Genomic DNA, 18,048 nt, shown 5'->3' on the forward strand with positions numbered 1-18,048 from the left:
TTCTTCACCGTCTGAGCTACAGGGAAGTTCTGAATATGGCAATTATTTTATGTTTACGTTCTAGAAGAGCCGGGTGTGGGGTGCAGTTTGAAGATATACTGGGGAAAGCAAGGTGAGGGGTGGGCAACTGAGGTGCCTCTCAAGAACTGGAGAGGCCTGGATGTGGAGCCTAATCAGAAGGCTAGGCTTCCTGCGCCTCGTGCCCTCGGGATAGGTGAGCGGCAGAGACCTGTGCAGGGCACAGGCGAGGATGATGAGAGAGCGTTAATCCATGGCCTCGGGATTCTCAGTGAAGGAGGAACCTCCACTGAGCAGGATGCTGATGGAGAGATGTGGACATTTGAAAGAGCCCCCTGGGGACTGAGCACAAGAACTCGCAAAGTACAGGATGAACTGCAGCTGGAAGGCCTCAGGAGAGGCTAAAGAGCATGAGCACGCCGTGATTTGGGTTGTGGCGCTCTGAGGCCCGGCCATAAGATCAGGGACAGTGAGTAGCTGGAATAACCCTGGGTTTTGCAAGGGGGATGTGGAAGATAGGTGCAGACATGGGGAGCTGAGAGTGATGGAAGAAGGCAGCTGGAGATGAAGGACCAAGGGGGAAATGGATGAGAAGGAGGGTGAGCCAGGAGATGCTGGGCAAGAAGTGGCTTGGACGTGGCCAGGGAATTGCCTTTAGGTGGGTTTAGGGGTAAGAGAGAAAAAGAGGAGGAAAACTTAGAAGGGCAGTTTTCACAGCCAGAGCATGAGGAGGCATCTTCAGTTCAGTTCAGTTCTGTTGCTCAGTCGTGTCCGATTCTTTGCGACCCCATGAATTGCAGCATGCCAGGCCTCCCTGCCCATCACCAACTCCTGGAATTCACTCAAACTCATGTCCATCGAGTCAGTGATGCCATCCAGCCATCTCATCATCTGTCGTCCTCTTCTCCTGCCCCCAATCCCTCCCAACATCAGAGTCTTTTCTAGTGAGTCAACTCTTTGCATGAGGTGGCCAAAGTATTGGAGTTTCAGCTTTAGCATCAGTCCTTCCAAAGAACACCCAGGACTGATCTCCTTTAGAATGGACTGGTTGGATCTCCTTGCAGTCCAAGGGACTCTCAAGAGTCTTCTCCAACACCACAGTTCAAAAACATCTATTTCTTCTTTATTGACTATGCCAAAGCCTTTGACTGTGTGGATCACAATAAACTGTGGACAATTCTGAGAGAGATGGGAATACCAGACCACCTGACCTGCCTCTTGAGAAATCTATATGCAGGTCAGGAAGCAACAGTTAGAATTGGACATGGAGCAACAGACTGGTTCCAAATAGGACAAGGAGTATGTCAAGGCTATATACCGTCACCCTGCTTATTTAACTTATATGCAGAGTACATCATGAGAAACGCTGGGCTGGAAGAAGCACAAGCTGGAATCAAGAGTGCTGGGAGAAATATCAATAACCTCAGATATGCAGATGACACCACCCTTACGGCAGAAAGTGAGGAGGAACTAAAAAGCCTCTTGATGAAAGTGAAAGAGGAGAGTGAAAAAGTTGGTTTAAAGCTCAACATTCAGAAAACTAAGATCATGGCATCCGGCCCCATCACTTCATGGGAAATAGATGGGGAAACAATGGAAACAGTGAGAGACTTTATTTTCTTGGGCTCCAAAATCACTGCAGATGGTGACTGCAGCCATGAAATTAAAAGATGCTTCCTCCTTGGAAGAAGAGTTATCTTAGAGATCCTCTAACCATCCTGCGGACAACATGGGCCAAATACAGAAGTGCAGAGTGACATGTAGGGTGGTACTTGAGCAAGCGCTTGACGGCTGCCTTAGGAAATGCTCAGGTACGGGGCCAGCCAAGTGGCTAACAGAGGGGGTGGGCTCACCGCTCTGTGGCCTCTCCTCTGTGCCTCTGGACAGGCTGCTTCCATGGTCCAGGTGCTCCTTTCCCCTAGTCTTCACATGTTCAACTCTGGCTCCAAGGCTACCTCTTCCTTGAAGCTGCCTTCCAATTTCCCAACTGGAAGGGGCTTCATCTCCTGCCTTCCCAAAGCACCCTATGCAAGCCTTTCTTTATCAGAGATATCAGTCTGCCTGTGTTGCCTCCAGAACCCTCCCACCATCAGATTAGTCTCTGCATCCCACACTGAGTCTGATATAGAAAATGTATCCTTAGACTGCATCCGCCAGGTTCCAGTGCCCCGAGGCAGGGTACTCCATGTAACTATTCAAGGCCCTGTGATTTTGCACAAGACAGAGGCCTTGATTTAGGCAAGCTGGGTATAAAAGTCAGCTCTGATACTTCCCAGCTCCAGGAAACAAACATTGCACATAGCTGAGTCTTATTTTTGTCATTTCTAAAACAGCAGTAAAGACAGAATCTGAAAACTGAAAATATATTGAGCATCTACTATGTGACAGGCACCCTTCGATGCTGGGGATTCAGAAATGGTATTAAATTACTTCTATCTTCAAGGAACTCAAGTCTATCTAGGTGTATAAATGGGCATAAAGCTGGCCACCATGCCTGGCACACAGTAGGCTAATTGCAATTTAACCTTCTCTTCCACAGGCCAGAAATCCCTGCATTTTGAATGATTTGGCTCAAATATAGCATCTCTCTCTCTCCCTCCCTCCCTCCCCCACAAAACTGGGCAGATGGCTTTTTCGTCTCAGCGCAGGTTTCAGGAAGCAGCCAGAAGGGAGGGAGGCACAGGAAAAGGGCGTCTGACTCCTTCACAGTAATTAGTCTCCTTTTGACATTGAGGCCAAAGCCAAGTCACTCTCCTGTGCCTCTCGCCCTCTGTCCCTGGCACGGCAGAGCAGAGCTGCTCCAAGCACCACCTCGGCTCCCAGGTCTAGATGGCAGGAAGCTAACGAGCCTTGGAGAGCACATGGCCTTTCACCTCACTCAGGGAGCTCAGAAAGCTCTCAAACCAAGCAGAAAAGTGGATTCCAGTATGTCAGTGCAGAGCAGTCTCCAATCTATTCTCCAAGGACCAGAATTTCAAGCTTTGTGAAGCACCTATCGCAGGGAGTAGGAACTGCTCATCTTAATTGGAGGGTATTCTGGCTTCCTGATTAGGGGAGCTCAAGGCTAGCACAGGGGAGGCCTTCACACAGTCTGACGTAGCTGAAGGATAACAAGCCAGGACTGGAGAGCAGAGACACCAAAACCGGTGACTGGGATGTGTATTTTTAGCTGGGGCTGAAACAATGCCTGCGTGAAAGGGTCCAAGTAGGGAAACTGAGAGACATCTGGTGTGGAGACCTCCAGCCCTGACATGCTTTTGTGAAGGCCTGCCTCTCCATCCAGTCATGTGCTCATCCATCTAACTCTGTCCTGATCACCTCCTCCTGGAAGTCCCCTAGGCACCTCCAACTGCATGTCAAAATTAGAGAAAGCTTGCTAAAGCCAAACCTGACCGTGTCGCAGATCTGCCTGAAACGTCCCAGTGGCTTCCACTGACAGATGAAATCTAAACTCGTTCAAGGCCATTCATGATCTGATGCCTGCTAACTTCCTCACCTCTGATTCCTCTCACTACCGCCACAAATATCCTAAGCTAAGCTACTCCAAGTTTCAGCTTCCGGGGGTGGCTCAGTGGTAAAGAATCTGCCTGACAATGCAGGAGATGCAGATTCAATCCCTGGGTTGGAAGATCCCCTGGAGAGGGAAATGGCAACCCACTCCAGTATTCTTGCCTGGGAAGTCCGATGAACAGAGAAGCCTGGCGGGCTGCAGTCCACGGGGTCACGGGAGTCAGACATGACGCTGTGATAAAAGAACAGCAGCAAGCTACTGCAAACCACTTCTCTTTCTTAGAGCCACGGTCTATCTCATCTATGTACCTGCTGTAAATCTTTACTTCCACAATGGGCTGCTGCAAAGTGCTAGCCTTTCTTCCATCTCTGTCAACTCAAATCTAACCTCCATCCCCAACTTAAATCTCACTTCCTCCAAGAAGCCACTCTGATCACCCCAGCTGAAAGCAACTGCTCTTTTCCCGAACCCTGGTAGTATCACCAGGTCCGCACTGGTCGTGATCCAATTTATGCAGTGTCACCAAATGAAGTGGCACCTTGTCAACCTGATACATGATCCGCAGACAGTATCAGTGTAAATCTTAGAAGAAAGGGGAAAGTGTTAGTCACTCAGTCATGTTCAACTCTTTGCAACCCTATGAACTGTAGCCTGACAGTCTCCATGGCCGTGGGGTTTCCCAGGCAAGAATACTGGAGTGGGTTGCCATTTCCTTCTTCAGGGGATCTTCCCGACCTAGAGATCAAACCCAGGTCTTCTACATTTTAGGCAGATTCTTTACTGTCTGAGTCAACCTTGGTAACAGCCAATGGCAAAGTTATCCAGGGAATAAGCGTGGGCTCTGAACCCAGAGAAGGAGGATCTGAATTCTTTTTTTCTCCAAAGTGCCTTTGGGAAAGTCACTCAAGCTCCCTGAACCCTGGTTTCCAGAGAATAACACTGTCTTGAATGTAAGAGGCTTATGTATTTATTGTTCAAATAAATCATGAAGCACATACATGGAGAAGCTCTGTAAAATGTAAATAAAATATCCATTCAAAGAAAAGTCAATATTTTAAAATTACAAGTTACCATACCAGCAGTTTGATTCAGGAAGACAGCTAGAGAGTCTGTACAAGGTTGTCAGCTTGGGCATCCAAACAGAAACCTAATTCTGAAGCCCAATTTCAGGAGGGCTTATATTTGGATACTGAAGGGCTCCAATTGTGAACAAAAATGTTCCTGGGCTGTTGGGAAAAATTCTACTAAATTACTAAGCTGCCAGCTTCCGGTTTATCAAACTTTACCTCTGGCAGTATTTAGCAGCACACCTCTTTGGGCCCAATTTCCCAGTCTTTGGTTAAATTTTAGGAACTGACCATCTCCTTGTGTCTAAGCATCCACACTACTTCCCAGACAACTGGTGGGCTCGTCTCTGCCTCCTTCCAACATACCCTCTGCCTTCTCTGCTTCACTGTCAATTTCTTGAATATTTACTATTCTGAACTTCAATTTTAGACTGTTGGGAAGGGGCACGGCAAATGTCAAGTCTCAACAGATATGATTCCTTGGGTGAAATTCTAACCTTGGGCTTCCCCTCCTATAACATACCTATACAGAAATAGCCCAGCCCGATCATTTCCTTTTGACGTTTAATTGGATGTCAGTCCTGTGCTTTCTGTGCTGAGAAGCTGATGCTTCTCAGAGAGGGAACAATTCCTGCTACACAAATGAGACCTGTGACAGGGGAGAATGCTCCACACTGAATCTAATTTTCTCTCCCATCCATGAACAGAAGACAATTTCTCTGGCATTAAAGCATTTCACTCAGTCTTTCTGTCATTAATAAGAATTAAATTCTGTTCCCTCAAATCTAAACGTAATTATAGTTTGCCTCGTAAATAAAATTGAATTACCTTTTTCCAAATTTAGTACTGCAACTGCTATGTTTAGAGCTTTATTTTTTTTTTTAAACTCTGTTGCTACTTTCAGCTTATTTTTTTAAAGCATTGGGCTTATTTTACTGTCGACTGTGACTTAATTGGTAACAGAGCTTTTCTGATCTGTATCTATCTGGTCATTATTGTTATTAATTATGCTTTCTGTTTTTCTTTTCTTTTTGGTAGGGGAGGACAGTATTAGAGAAGAAATTTGAAACTCAGAGGCTCTAGTTTGAATTCTAGAAAGTCCCTGTGAGTTGATGCAGGACCTAGGCTAAGTTGCACTGACAGAGTTCGAGAAAAAGCCTCAACGTGGAGTCTGCAAGGAAAATCTTCATTGTGAACTGAAACCATTTTCACCCTGGGATTCACAGCAGGACGTTCAGTGGACTCCGTGACTGGGACCCTGCCTGCCCCTCTGGCCTCACTTCGCCGTCCACCCCCGGGGCTCCTAGTCTCCAGTCCGGAGAGGAAGGACCAGTCTGTGCTTCTGCACATGCTGCCCCCGCTGCCTGCACAGGCCTCCTCTCCCCTGCCCCCAGGAGCCCCGCTTCGGCCCCCTCTGCCGTCTGGCTTACAGGTCTCCATCTCGAGGAGGACCTTCCCAGGTTCTTCCCTGGGCTCCCTGTGGCCGAGCGCACATGCCTGCCCTCGTGCACCCCAACCCCGCCGCACACATGTTGGTCAGAGGTCTTAATGCTGTATGACTAGGAACTGCCTCCTGAATGGCCTGAGGAAGGCTAAGCCTTGATGCCCAGGCCAAGCACTAGTGCAGGGCCTGAGGAGTGCAGATCCTTGAGGCCCAGCACATGGGGAGGCCAGGAAGGACCGCAAGAGGATGGAGTGGACGGGTGTGCCTCTCAGCAGTGGGTGGCCACTGGAACTCTGCTGGGATGCCCTGTGGGGGCTGTGGTCCTCTCTCAGACCGGTCCCTGAGTAGAGCCCGATGCTAGCACCCTGGCGCCCTTGTGCTGGGGTCTAGGGATAAACATGTTGGCATCTTAGCCACCCCTTGTTTAGACTTGATGATCAGAGTGGGGCAGGGGCTGGGGGAAGCCGAGGGTAGACGGTTTCAGAAACCACAAGGAAACCAAGCTTCTGAGAAAGAAAGTGAGGTGTTCAAGGTCCTACAGACTCCAGTCAAGGTTTGGCTTCAAACCTTCAGCATATAAACTTCCCTCAGACTTCAATGGTTAGTGTCAAAGGACTATCTGGCTAATTTAGCTTTAATCATGCATTCTAAAAATATACATTAATACTTCATTTATTGCGTGCTGAGCGCCAGCCACCATGCCAAGCTTTTTATATGTACAAATTAAAGCTAATTTGAAAAGCAGCCCTGAAAGGCAGGTATCATTAGCCATATTCTTTGGATAAGCTGGATTTAAAAAATCTAGCTTGGTCCCACTCCAAATCCCATGCAATTCTTTCTGAGTGTACATGCTACCACCAAATCCATACCACTGAATCTCTAAAAGATCCCCACCTGTTATTCCATGAAATTCAGTTGCAATGAAATGATAAGAATCATAAACCACCAGCATGAGCATTTTACAATCCGAATCTCTGCCATGTACTGCTTCTATGAGCCAGAAACCCAAAGGAATAAAATGTAGCGAGAGGGCCCTCTCAAATAAAAGTCATTTATGGAAGACAAGATTGGAGTGAGCCCACAGAGCAGTGGAAATGAGGAATGAATTTATGAGGCTGAGGACTGAGATGACTGGGCTAGGGTGTTGGGGAAGGAAGACACGAGGGAGAGCCAGCGAAGGGGCAAGCGATGGGTTTAAGGGATCGAATTGGAAATGGTATTCTGGAAAATGCCGCAGAGCCTGAAATCTTCCTTAGGAGCTGTTAGGCTCTGAAAGAAAGGTAGGCTTTTCCAATTTTAAGGACCATCTCAAAAGAGGTTAAATTCCTCCCCTTTTAGGAAGCAGCTCTGAGCCAAGAGGCTGAAAAGCTAACTAAATCACTTGGGGGTGGGGTGGGGTGGGGAGGGAATCCTTCTGCTCAGCGGGGCTGCTCACTGTACCCCTTTATGCAAAACTGAGGAGGCATCCAGCCCTGCAGGGCTGCTCCCTGGGGAAGAGGGCTGGAAGGAGGTGAAATGATGCCATTCTTGTCCAGGATGGGTTCTGCCTGGCTGGCCCTGCACATGAGTGAGATGAATGTGAGCTAGGTCTGGAAAGTGAGAAGGGGCCCAGGGACTTGGTTTTAGCCTTGCCGAGTGTAATGTGTATGTGTTGGGGGCGTGGGGGGTGGTGGAGCTCTTGTCGAAGGGATTAGACTGCCTGGCTGGTAGTGTGCTGGGATCTCCTTGGGCAGAGCCTTGAGAGGAAACTCCTTGCTCTTCTTTGATAATTCCCTGCATGAGTCACTCGTTCAGCAAGCACTAGAACCTGCTGGCTGTCAGGCTGTGCCCAAGGGAGAATCACAGACCCTGCCTTCATAGGGCAGACGGTTTGGCAAGAGAGGTGCATGTATAATACATCTCTCAGCACACAGAGGAGCTTAGGAGAGGCCTTGGAGCCGGATCTGGGTTGACTCTGTGCTGTACCACTTACAAATGAGGGGGTGCTGGTAAGGAACTTAACTCAGCTCTGAGCTTCAGGTTCCTTATCTGGAAAATGAAACTATAATACTGACATCAGAGGTTTCTTATGAACCTTAACTAAAATCATGGTTGAAAAGCACTTAATTCAGTAGCTGGTACCTGGTGAGCATTAACAGACCAATGACTCTTTAATTAATGCTTCATCCTGTGGCTTCTCAGGGGAAAAGACAAGACTAATTGCAAAGAAACCTCTTTGGATAGAAATAAGGCTTGACGTAAGAGGTGAGGACTTAGAGGGCCTACACTTAACTCAAACTCTACCACAGATTAGCTGAGTTACTCTGAGCAAGTCATTTCCTCTCTCCAGCTCTTTCCCATTTGTAACACAATAGCAGTAGCAATCATCATCACCATTATCATCACTAACCTCATCATTACCATCCTCATCATCACCATCACCACCATCACAACCACTGCCATAACCACCAATACCATCATCACCATCATCACCATCATCACTATCACCACCATCACAACCACTACCATCACCACTACTAACACCTCCATCAACACCATCATCACCATCACAACCACTAACATCTTCATCAACACCATCATCACCATCACCACCATCACAACCACTACCATCTTCATCAACACCATCATCACCATCACCACCATCACAACCACTACCATCACCACCACTAACACCTCCATCAACACCATCACCATCACAGCCACTAACACTGCCATCAACACCATCATCACCATCACAACCACTAACATCTTCATCAACACCATCATCACCATCACCATCATCACAACCACTACCATCACCACCACTAACACCTCCATCAACACCACCATCATCACCATCACAACCACTAAATCGCCATCAACACCATCATCACCATCACCACCATCACAACCACTACCATTACCACCACTAACACCTTCATCAACACCATCATCACCATCACCACCACTAACACTTCCATCACCATCATCACCACCACTAACATCTTCATCAGCACCATCATCACCATCATCAAAACCACTAAATCACCATCAACACGATCATCACCATCACCATCATCACAACCACTACCATCACCACCACTAACACCTCCGTCAACACATCATCACCATCACAATCATCACAACCACTACCATTACCACCACTAACACCTCCATCAACACCATCATCACCATCACAACCACTAACATCACCATCAACACCATCACAACCACTACCATCACCACCAAGACCTCCGTGAACACCATCATCACCATCACAACCACTAACATCTTCATCAACACCATCATCACCATCACAATCATCACAACCACTACCATCACCACCACTAACACCTCCATCAATACCATCACCATCATCACCATCACAACCACTAACATTGCCATCAACACCATCATCACCATCACCATCATCACAACCACTACCATTACCACCACTAACACCTTCATCAACACCATCATCACCATCACCACCACTAACACTTCCATCACCATCATCACCACCACTAACACCTTCATCAGCACCATCATCACCATCACAACCACTAACACTGCCATCACCATCATCACCACCACTAACATCTTCATCAGCACCATCATCACCATCACAACCACTAACACTGCCATCAACACCATCATCACCATCACCACCATCACAACCACTACCATTACCACCACTAACACCTCCGTCAACACCATCATCACCATCACCACCACTAACATCTTCATCAACACCATCATCACCATCACCATCATCACAACCACTACCATCACCACCACTAACACCTCTGTCAACACCATCACCATCATCACCATCACAACCACTAAATCGCCATCAACACCATCATCACCATCACCATCATCACAACCACTACCATTAGCACCACTAACACCTCCGTCAATACCATCACCATCACAACCACTAACACCTCCATCACCATCAACACCATCATCACCATCACAACCACTAAATTGCCATCAACACCATCATCACCATCACCATCATCACAACCACTACCATTACCACCACTAATACCTCCATCAACACCATCATCACCATCACAACCACTAAATTGCCATCAACACCATCATCACCATCACCATCATCACAACCACTACCATTACCACCACTAATACCTCCATCAATACCATCACCATCACAACCACTAACACCTCCATCACCATCAACACCATCATCACCATCACAACCACTAACATTGCCATCAACACCATCATCACCATCACCATCCCAACCACTACCATTACCACCAACACCTTCATCAACACCATCATCACCATCACCACCACTAACACCTCCATCACCATCATCACAACCACTACCATCATCACCATCATCACCATCACAACCATCATAACAACTGTTCCCAAAGACTGAGGCAGTAAAGTCCCACTGGGCCTAGAGTCGAGGATGGAGGTGTGTTGGGGTAGGGGCTGGGACATATAACGTGTGCTCTTCCAGGCCACAGGGATCGACTTAAACAGTTATCTTATATGGTTTGTCAGGAGGGAAGACCACAGCAATGAGGCAGGAATTAAGGGGGAATTTCTGAGACAAAATGGCAAGCCAAGCTGTTGAGAACCCAGGGGCCTGAGTAAACACTTGTATAAAATCTGACTTCACTGTTTCCACAAACCTAACTGAAGTGCTGGGAAACTTGTCAGCTCACATTGCATTACAGGCTAGTTGCTGAGTACAGGGCGTGTTGATTTAAGCTGCTTTCATTAAATCCTGTTCTCTGTGCCAAACAGGCAAGACACTCATCTCAGGCAAGAGATGGGTTCTCCTTCCTCAGGGGGCCAGACAGCGGGGGCTCACTTCTGCCAGCCCCACCACCTAGAGCCAGTCCTTCAGGATGCGTCTCCCGGCCTGCAGCTCCTGACGGAAGGGCTCCGGGCAGTGCCTGTTCAGTCCTGCTGTGCCCAGAGCAAATAACACAAATGGCATGACTTGAGCTACCCTTGTCGGGGGTCTGAGTTGTGCCAACCATGTGCTAACCATTTTCCCTGCACTTTCTCACTGAATATGTACAATAAGCTCATAGGTAATTTACCTAAAAGGAAACTTAGGGTCAGGGAGGTGAAGCGACTTCCTGAAGCCACTCAACTAGGGGGGACCGGGTCCCTTGAAACAAAGTTCAGTGCCTGTTCATGGCCCTGTGGCCAACTCCCTGAGCACAACAAAGGTAGTCCCTCGGTCATGGGGCATCCACTCAGTGAGGCCTGCCCTGCTTAGTTTTAGGGCCCAAACTCAATCGTTTTCAAACAGCTTTCACTCGGTGGAAGTGCCGATGGGAGGGAGGGAGGAGGCATCATGAAGTGTCCCCTCTGCAGGCGCTGTTCTTGTGTGCACCTGCACTGCACAGCTTCATCCCCACATGGCCCTCTGAGGCAGGTATGGTACTATCTCCATGTTTTATAAGGGAGAGACAGTCACATCAAGTCCTTTTCCAGCGGCCCAGTGGTTAAGACTGTACTTCCAATGTAGCACGTGCTGGTTTGATCCCTGGTCAGGGAAATAAGATCCTTCATGATGCACAGCATGGTCAAAGGAAAAAAAAAAAGTCAAATCCCTTGCTAAGGTCAGGCAGTTAGCAGGTGCAGAGCCAGGACGGAGCCCAGGCAGGTATGGCTGGGACAGAAGGGAGAGACAACCACCAGCCACACCAGTTTCACTAGCCTTCAAACCAGCGTCTGTCGGGAAGTGGCGTCCAAAGAGAAGTGATGGCCATGGGAAGCGGTGCGGGGTGCTGGGCAGCAGAGGCCAGGCTGGGCTTGGACTCCCAGCTCCCGCTGGGCGCCTCACGTAAGCTGCTGAGCCTCAGTGTGAGGATGGGGACCACACCATACCTGTCACTCCGCCTCACCAGCTGTTGCTGCTTCTCTCTGTGTGTATGTGGGGTGTGTGTGTGTGAAAAAGAGGAAGGTAGAGTGATCTCTGTATGCTGTGAAGGACTCAACAAACAAATTGTTACCGCTACTGCAAGGGGAGAGGGGAAGTCTGAAGTCATCTTTTAAACCCCCGGCCTTCTGGCAATCATGACACTGTTTCAGTCAGTTATAGGTCAGAGATTTAAAAACTATCATCCGCCTTTCTCAAAGGCCACATGTCATCTTGCCTCTCTCAAATGTCTCTGTTAATATCGAGGGCTCTCACCAACGCGTGTTTTAATCATACCCGTAACATAGCTAACCTTAACTGAGCCCATATCAAGGGCTGAGTAGCATGCTAACTGCTTGTATGCATTACCTTAAATAATCCTCTGAATAATGATTTCCCAAATACTAACCCCATGAGGTAGGTACTCTCGTTATCCCTATTTTACAGCTTGCAGGGGTGAAGCCACCTGCCCAAAGTTACAACTAGTAGGTAGCAGGGTCGGCATTTGAACTCACGGCCGTCAGACTCCGGGACTCCTCTTAGCGCACAGAGCTCCGTGCCTCAGATTGGAGACCTTGTGCTTGATACCAGCTGTGGGGAGCAGGAGGCACAGAGTTTAGGAAGACGGGCCCCCACAGCTGTATTCAAGTCCCTTTCAGTGGGATCTTCTCTCTCCCTCTAAAGGGCCAACGAAAAGAATCCTTAGTGATCTCATTCAAAGTTAAATCTGCCTCCATCAGATGCTGTGAAGTTTCACTGGGGATTAACAATGCATGGATGGTTATATTTCTATCATAAATTAGCTCTGTGGCCATATAATGAACAATACAACCCAGTGTAGCTATAAAAGGAACATTCATTATATTGCTATAAACAGAGCTATATAAAAAAATTATTCCTAAGACTCCATGCATTTGCATTTGTGATGTCTTTACATGAGCTCTGCAAACAAAGTCCAAATTAGACTGCATGTGTGTGTATATGCCTGCGAGTGTGCTTAAGTTGCTTCAGTAATGTCTGATGCTTTGCGACCCTGTGGACTATAGCCTGCCAGGCTCCACTGTCCTTGGGATTCTCCAGTCAAGAATTCCAGAGTGGGTTGCCATTTCCTCCTTTAGGGCATCTTCCTGACCCAGGGATGGAACTCACAACTCCTGTAGCTCCAAGACTGGCAGGCAAATTCTTTACCACTGAGCCACCTGGGAAGACCCTTAGACTGCATTTTAAACATCAGTTCTCTATTCAGTGGGGAAAGGGAACTCCAAGTATCCCAAAGGCATGAATGCTGCACAGGATCTCATCTTTACAAAGGTGTCAACCATCTTTCCTGACCACTACCAAAACTGGTAGTATACAAGATGATGAGCTGATCTGACCTTCACTTTGTTTAAACAGTGTGGTGCAGTGGGGAAGGTGATTTAGGGTGAAGAAATTGATCAATACCCACAGCTAACTTCAATCTAACTTCTCACCTAGATAATTAAAGGTAATGATATACTCTTTAACAAATCTAGAATACCTATGACTAAAAACAATGGGGTGCATTTCAATTAAATCATTTGAGTATAAATAAGTCAAATGAGCCTTAGAAAGCATCACTACAAACAAAGCTAGTGGAGGTGATGGAATTCCAGTTGAGCTATTTCAAATCCTGAAAGATGATGCTGCGAAAGTGCTGCCCTCAGTATGCCAGCAAATTTGGAAAACTCAGCAGTGGCCACAGGACTGGAAAAGGTCAGTTTTCATTCCAATCCCAAAGAAAGGCAATGCCAAAGAATGCTCAAACTACCACACAATTGCACTCATCTCACATGCTAGTAAAGTAATGCTCAAAATTCCCCAAGCCAGGCTTCAGCAATACGTGAACCGTGAACTTCCAGATGTTCAAGCTGGTTTTAGAAAAGGCAGAGGAACCAGAGATCAAATTACCAACATCTGCTGGATCATGAAAAAAGCAAGAGAGTTCCAGAAAAACATCTATTTCTGCTTTATTGACTCTGCCAAAGCCTTTGACTATGTGGATCACAAGAAACTGTGGGAAATTCTGAAAGAGATGGGAATACCAGAGCACCTAACCTGCCTCTTGAGAAATCTGTATGCAGGTCAGGAAGCAGCAGTTAGAACTGGACATGGAACAGCAGACTGGTTCCAAATAGGAAAAGGAGTGTGTCAAGGCTGTATATTGTCACCCTGCTTATTTAACTCATATGCAGAGTACATCATGAGAAACACTAGGCTGGAAGAAGCACAAACTGGAATCAAGATTGCTGGGAAAAATATCAATAACTTCAGATATGCAGATGATACCACCCTTATGGCAGAAAGTGAAGAGGAACTAAAAAGCCTCTTGATGAAAGTGAAAGAGGAGAATGTTTTTCACAAAGTTGGCTTAAAGCTCAACATTCAGAAATCTAAGATCATGGCATCCGGTCCCATCACTTCATGGGAAATAGATGGGGAAACAGTGTCAGACTTTATTTTTTTGGGCTCCAAAATCACTGCAGATGGTGACTGCAGTCATGAAATTAAAAGACGCTTACTCCTTGGAAGGAAAGTTATGACCAACCTAGAGAGCATATTCAAAAGCAGAGACATTACTTTGCCAACAAAGGTCCGTCTAGTCAAGGCTATGGTTTTTCCTGTGGTCATGTATGGATGTGAGAGTTGGATTGTGAAGAAAGCTGAGCACCGAAGAATTGATGCTTTTGAACTGTGGTGTTGGAGAAGACTTTTGAGAGTCCTTTGGACTGCAAGGAGATCCAATCAGTCCATTCTGAAGGAGATCAACCCTGGGTGTTCTTTGGAAGGACTGATGCTAAAGCTGCAACTCCAATACTTTGGCCACCTCATGCGAAGAGCTGACTCATCAGAAAGGACTCTGATGCTGGGAGGGATTGGGGGCAGGAGGAGAAGGGGACGACCGAGGATGAGATGGCTGGATGGCATCACCGACTCCATGGACAGGAGTTTGAGTGAACTCTGGGAGTTGGTGATGGGCGGGAGGCCTGGCGTGCTGTGATTCATGGGGTCGCAGAGAGTCGGACACGACTGAGCGACTGAACTGAACTGGAACAGAGGGTGCTCACATATTATCCCTTAAACTTTGCATGTGTAAACTCTGGGGTGAACCAAACACCACAACACAGAGCACACTCAGTTGTGTGTTTGTCATTCACTCACTCATCAGTGTTTACCAGGTAGCTGCTGTGGGCCAAGGGTGTGCTGAACTGCGGGGATGTAGGGGTAAGAGATATGTGCCATCCTCCTGGAACTTCCCACCTTGTAGAGGATCTGACCAGAAAGGCAGGTGGGGGCCACATCACTGAGTGCCCTAAACATTATATTGAATCTGGACTTCATCCTCGGGAAGAGGTGAAACCAAAGCCCATCCCTGCAGGACTCAGGGAGGTACACTGTTCCCTGTGGCCTTGCCTCTAGGATGGCCACTGTAATGCGAACGTGAGAAGTCAGTGAATCGCATCTACTGTAACTAACGTGGTTAAGGGGAGATGCTTTGACTTTCAAGGCCATTACTATGAAAGGAATGGTGTGAAGATATGAATCCTCTGTTCACCTAAGAGTAGAGGTGTTGAGGCTGGAGTTCAGAGGAAGAAGAAAGCATTCAGGGATTTGGGTAATCACCTGCTGCACGACCAAGGTCAGGGTCAGGGCCCTGAACAGGACGGAAAGGTGCACAGGTCACAGTGGAAGCCTCCTTCCCCTCCATCTATGCTGCTCTCTTATTCTCCCCACACTTACCGATAGAACAGTCGTGTCCAGTCCAGCTCGGGTCACAGCTGCAAAGCCCGGTGTCTGGGAGGAAGGTTCCGTGGCCCGAACACTGGTCCAGGCAGGTGGCCCTGGGCGTCTCGCAGTTGGTGCCTCCCCAGCCCACAGAGCAGTGGCACTCGCCTCTCACGCAGACACCTCGGCCCGAACACGTGGGGTCCATGCAGTCCACTGTGACACGTGGGGAGAGAGCACAGGTGAGTACTGGACCAACCAGGCGGGAGGCTTCTTTAAACAAACTGCTATGCTTTGCACTGGAGCAGCTTCACATGATCGAGGAGAAGGACCCAGATGTCCACGGAAGTGCTGATAACACTTGATAACAGGGAAGCAGATGGTTCTAGCAACAGTAGACCCGGGTTCTTGACTCCGCCCAGTGGTCAACTGTTTATCTCCCGAGTCTCAATTCCCACGCCTGTAAAATGTGGATACCTGGGGCTACCTCTTGGTTTGAGGGTGCAGAGAGGAAGGCACACATCCCTAACAACTGCAACAATGGAGAGAAAGGCTTCGTTTCGTTCCCTTCTGTAGCTCCGCCTCCTAGAATACCGCCAAACACAAGGGAGGCACTCGAAACATCATCAGAGAAGAAACTATTTGTGTTTGCCACATTACGATGTAGTTTTATTTCCTTGAATGTGGGACTAAAATAAAGAAATTCCTTAACTTAAATGATAATTTATTCTGCATTTAAATTCCCTTAGATTTTATCATCTTCCCCAGATTCTGGTGATCGAGACAAACTTTCAAGCCTCACTTTCCACACACATATTTGTCTGGAAGTGCATCCAGGCAAACATTTCCATGATTATTCAACATTACATACAGTGGCTGTGTTTAGCTTCTCCTCAAGTCGGGGGCGGGGGGGTGGCGGGTGGTGAACTACGAAGCTGTAGCTAAAACCAAGCAACTCCCCACAGGGCTCTTAGGGTCCAAGGCCTAAGCAGTCTTAAGAGACCTCCCCACCCCGGAAGCAGGGAGGAGAACATTGTGAGTTACCTGCTCTTTGCTAGTGTGCTAGGAAATGCTTCATAAACCTCATCAGGTTTCGTTTTCTCAGTGAGGTAAATGATTTATAGGAGGACTTCCAGCGCGGAATCTGAAGACAGGTCTGTCTGATTCTGAATCCAGTGATAGCCCTGCCCCTGGGACTAATTTTTCTAAACCAAAGCTTTAGTTGCGGAGTTACACAAAGGTACCAGAGACCGTTAATCCTCCGCAAAGCATCTCACAGAAAAAAGGAGAAGCAGCGTATTAGGGGCTAACTTAGCATGTGGCTCCAGTGCACGTGAAAAGTGCAAAAAGAAGTAGAGATGAGACAGAATTGGCAAACGGCTGGTCCGTGTTCTCTAGTCAACTGAAGAGCTGTTAGATCACCCGTGCACTAGAGGGAGGGAGGGGATTCTATCTGTCTTGCAACTGGAAGGGGAGGGTGAGGTCTGGGGCAGGGTGGGGCTCATTGTGCAGCCGTTGTTAAGAGTGTTGATGGAGCTGCTTCTATGAATGTGGTCAGATTCTTCCTTACAGGGGCTCATGAGGAAGCCATATGCTGCAGAGGAAATAAAGTAGCCTTTGACCTCTGAGGTCCTAAGGTCAAAAGTCACAAGACAAACTGAAATGGGTCTATGACTAGGGCTGTGTCACATATCTGCTTTGGGTTTCCATGTATAAAGCAGGTTTGGTAAAATTACCTACCTCTCAGGTTGCTATGAAGACCAAATGATACTGAGGCTTTAAAAGGGCAGTATAAACTGTAAACTGTTTCAAACCTGTCCACTCTACCAGGGCATTCAGTGCATGACTTGGGCAGATTGTGGTTAGCACTCATTTACAACTCAGATGTGCTTTTACTTGATCTATTAAGTTAAATTTTATAACCCAATGTATCTGACTTTTCCACAAGAGTCGGGAACTTAGCCGGAGTATATCAGAGTCACAGACACACATGGGCAGAGACTTTATGAAGAGCACCATTCTGGGAACAGGTTGTTCATTTTGAGGGCTAGCTTATAAAGAAAGCTCTTTCACTGGGTTTTTAAAGGCATTCAATGTAACTACTTGAGTGGTATGTAAGAAGATCAAAGGTCTGGAGCAACCACTGGATTAAAAACATAGCAACGATAATAGCAATAGTAACAATAATAATTAGTGTTGAGTCTCTCTTCTATGCTATATCTTGCTATTAAACCTTTTATATACATTGTCTGATTTAACCCTAACAACAACCTTTTGAGGTAGATACCACTGTTACCCTCATTTCACAGATGAGGAAACTGAAGCACAGAGAGGTTAAATAACTTGTCCAAGATTACACAGTGGTTAA

The 18,048-nt window shown here is 47.3% G+C and overlaps 1 protein-coding gene across 1 annotated transcript in view; it reads right to left on the bottom strand.

Annotated features, from left to right (window-relative positions):
- TENM4 (teneurin transmembrane protein 4) overlaps positions 1-18,048 on the bottom strand; it is a 439,221-nt gene that overhangs the window by 134,797 nt on the left and 286,376 nt on the right. The window contains exon 11 of the mRNA XM_068978818.1: positions 15,696-15,896. Within this exon, the coding sequence (XP_068834919.1) occupies positions 15,696-15,896 (201 nt within the window). The remainder of the gene's footprint in view (positions 1-15,695; positions 15,897-18,048) is intronic.

This window comes from Capricornis sumatraensis, chromosome 8 (assembly GCF_032405125.1).
Source record: "Capricornis sumatraensis isolate serow.1 chromosome 8, serow.2, whole genome shotgun sequence".
Classification (NCBI taxonomy): Eukaryota; Metazoa; Chordata; class Mammalia; order Artiodactyla; family Bovidae; genus Capricornis; species Capricornis sumatraensis.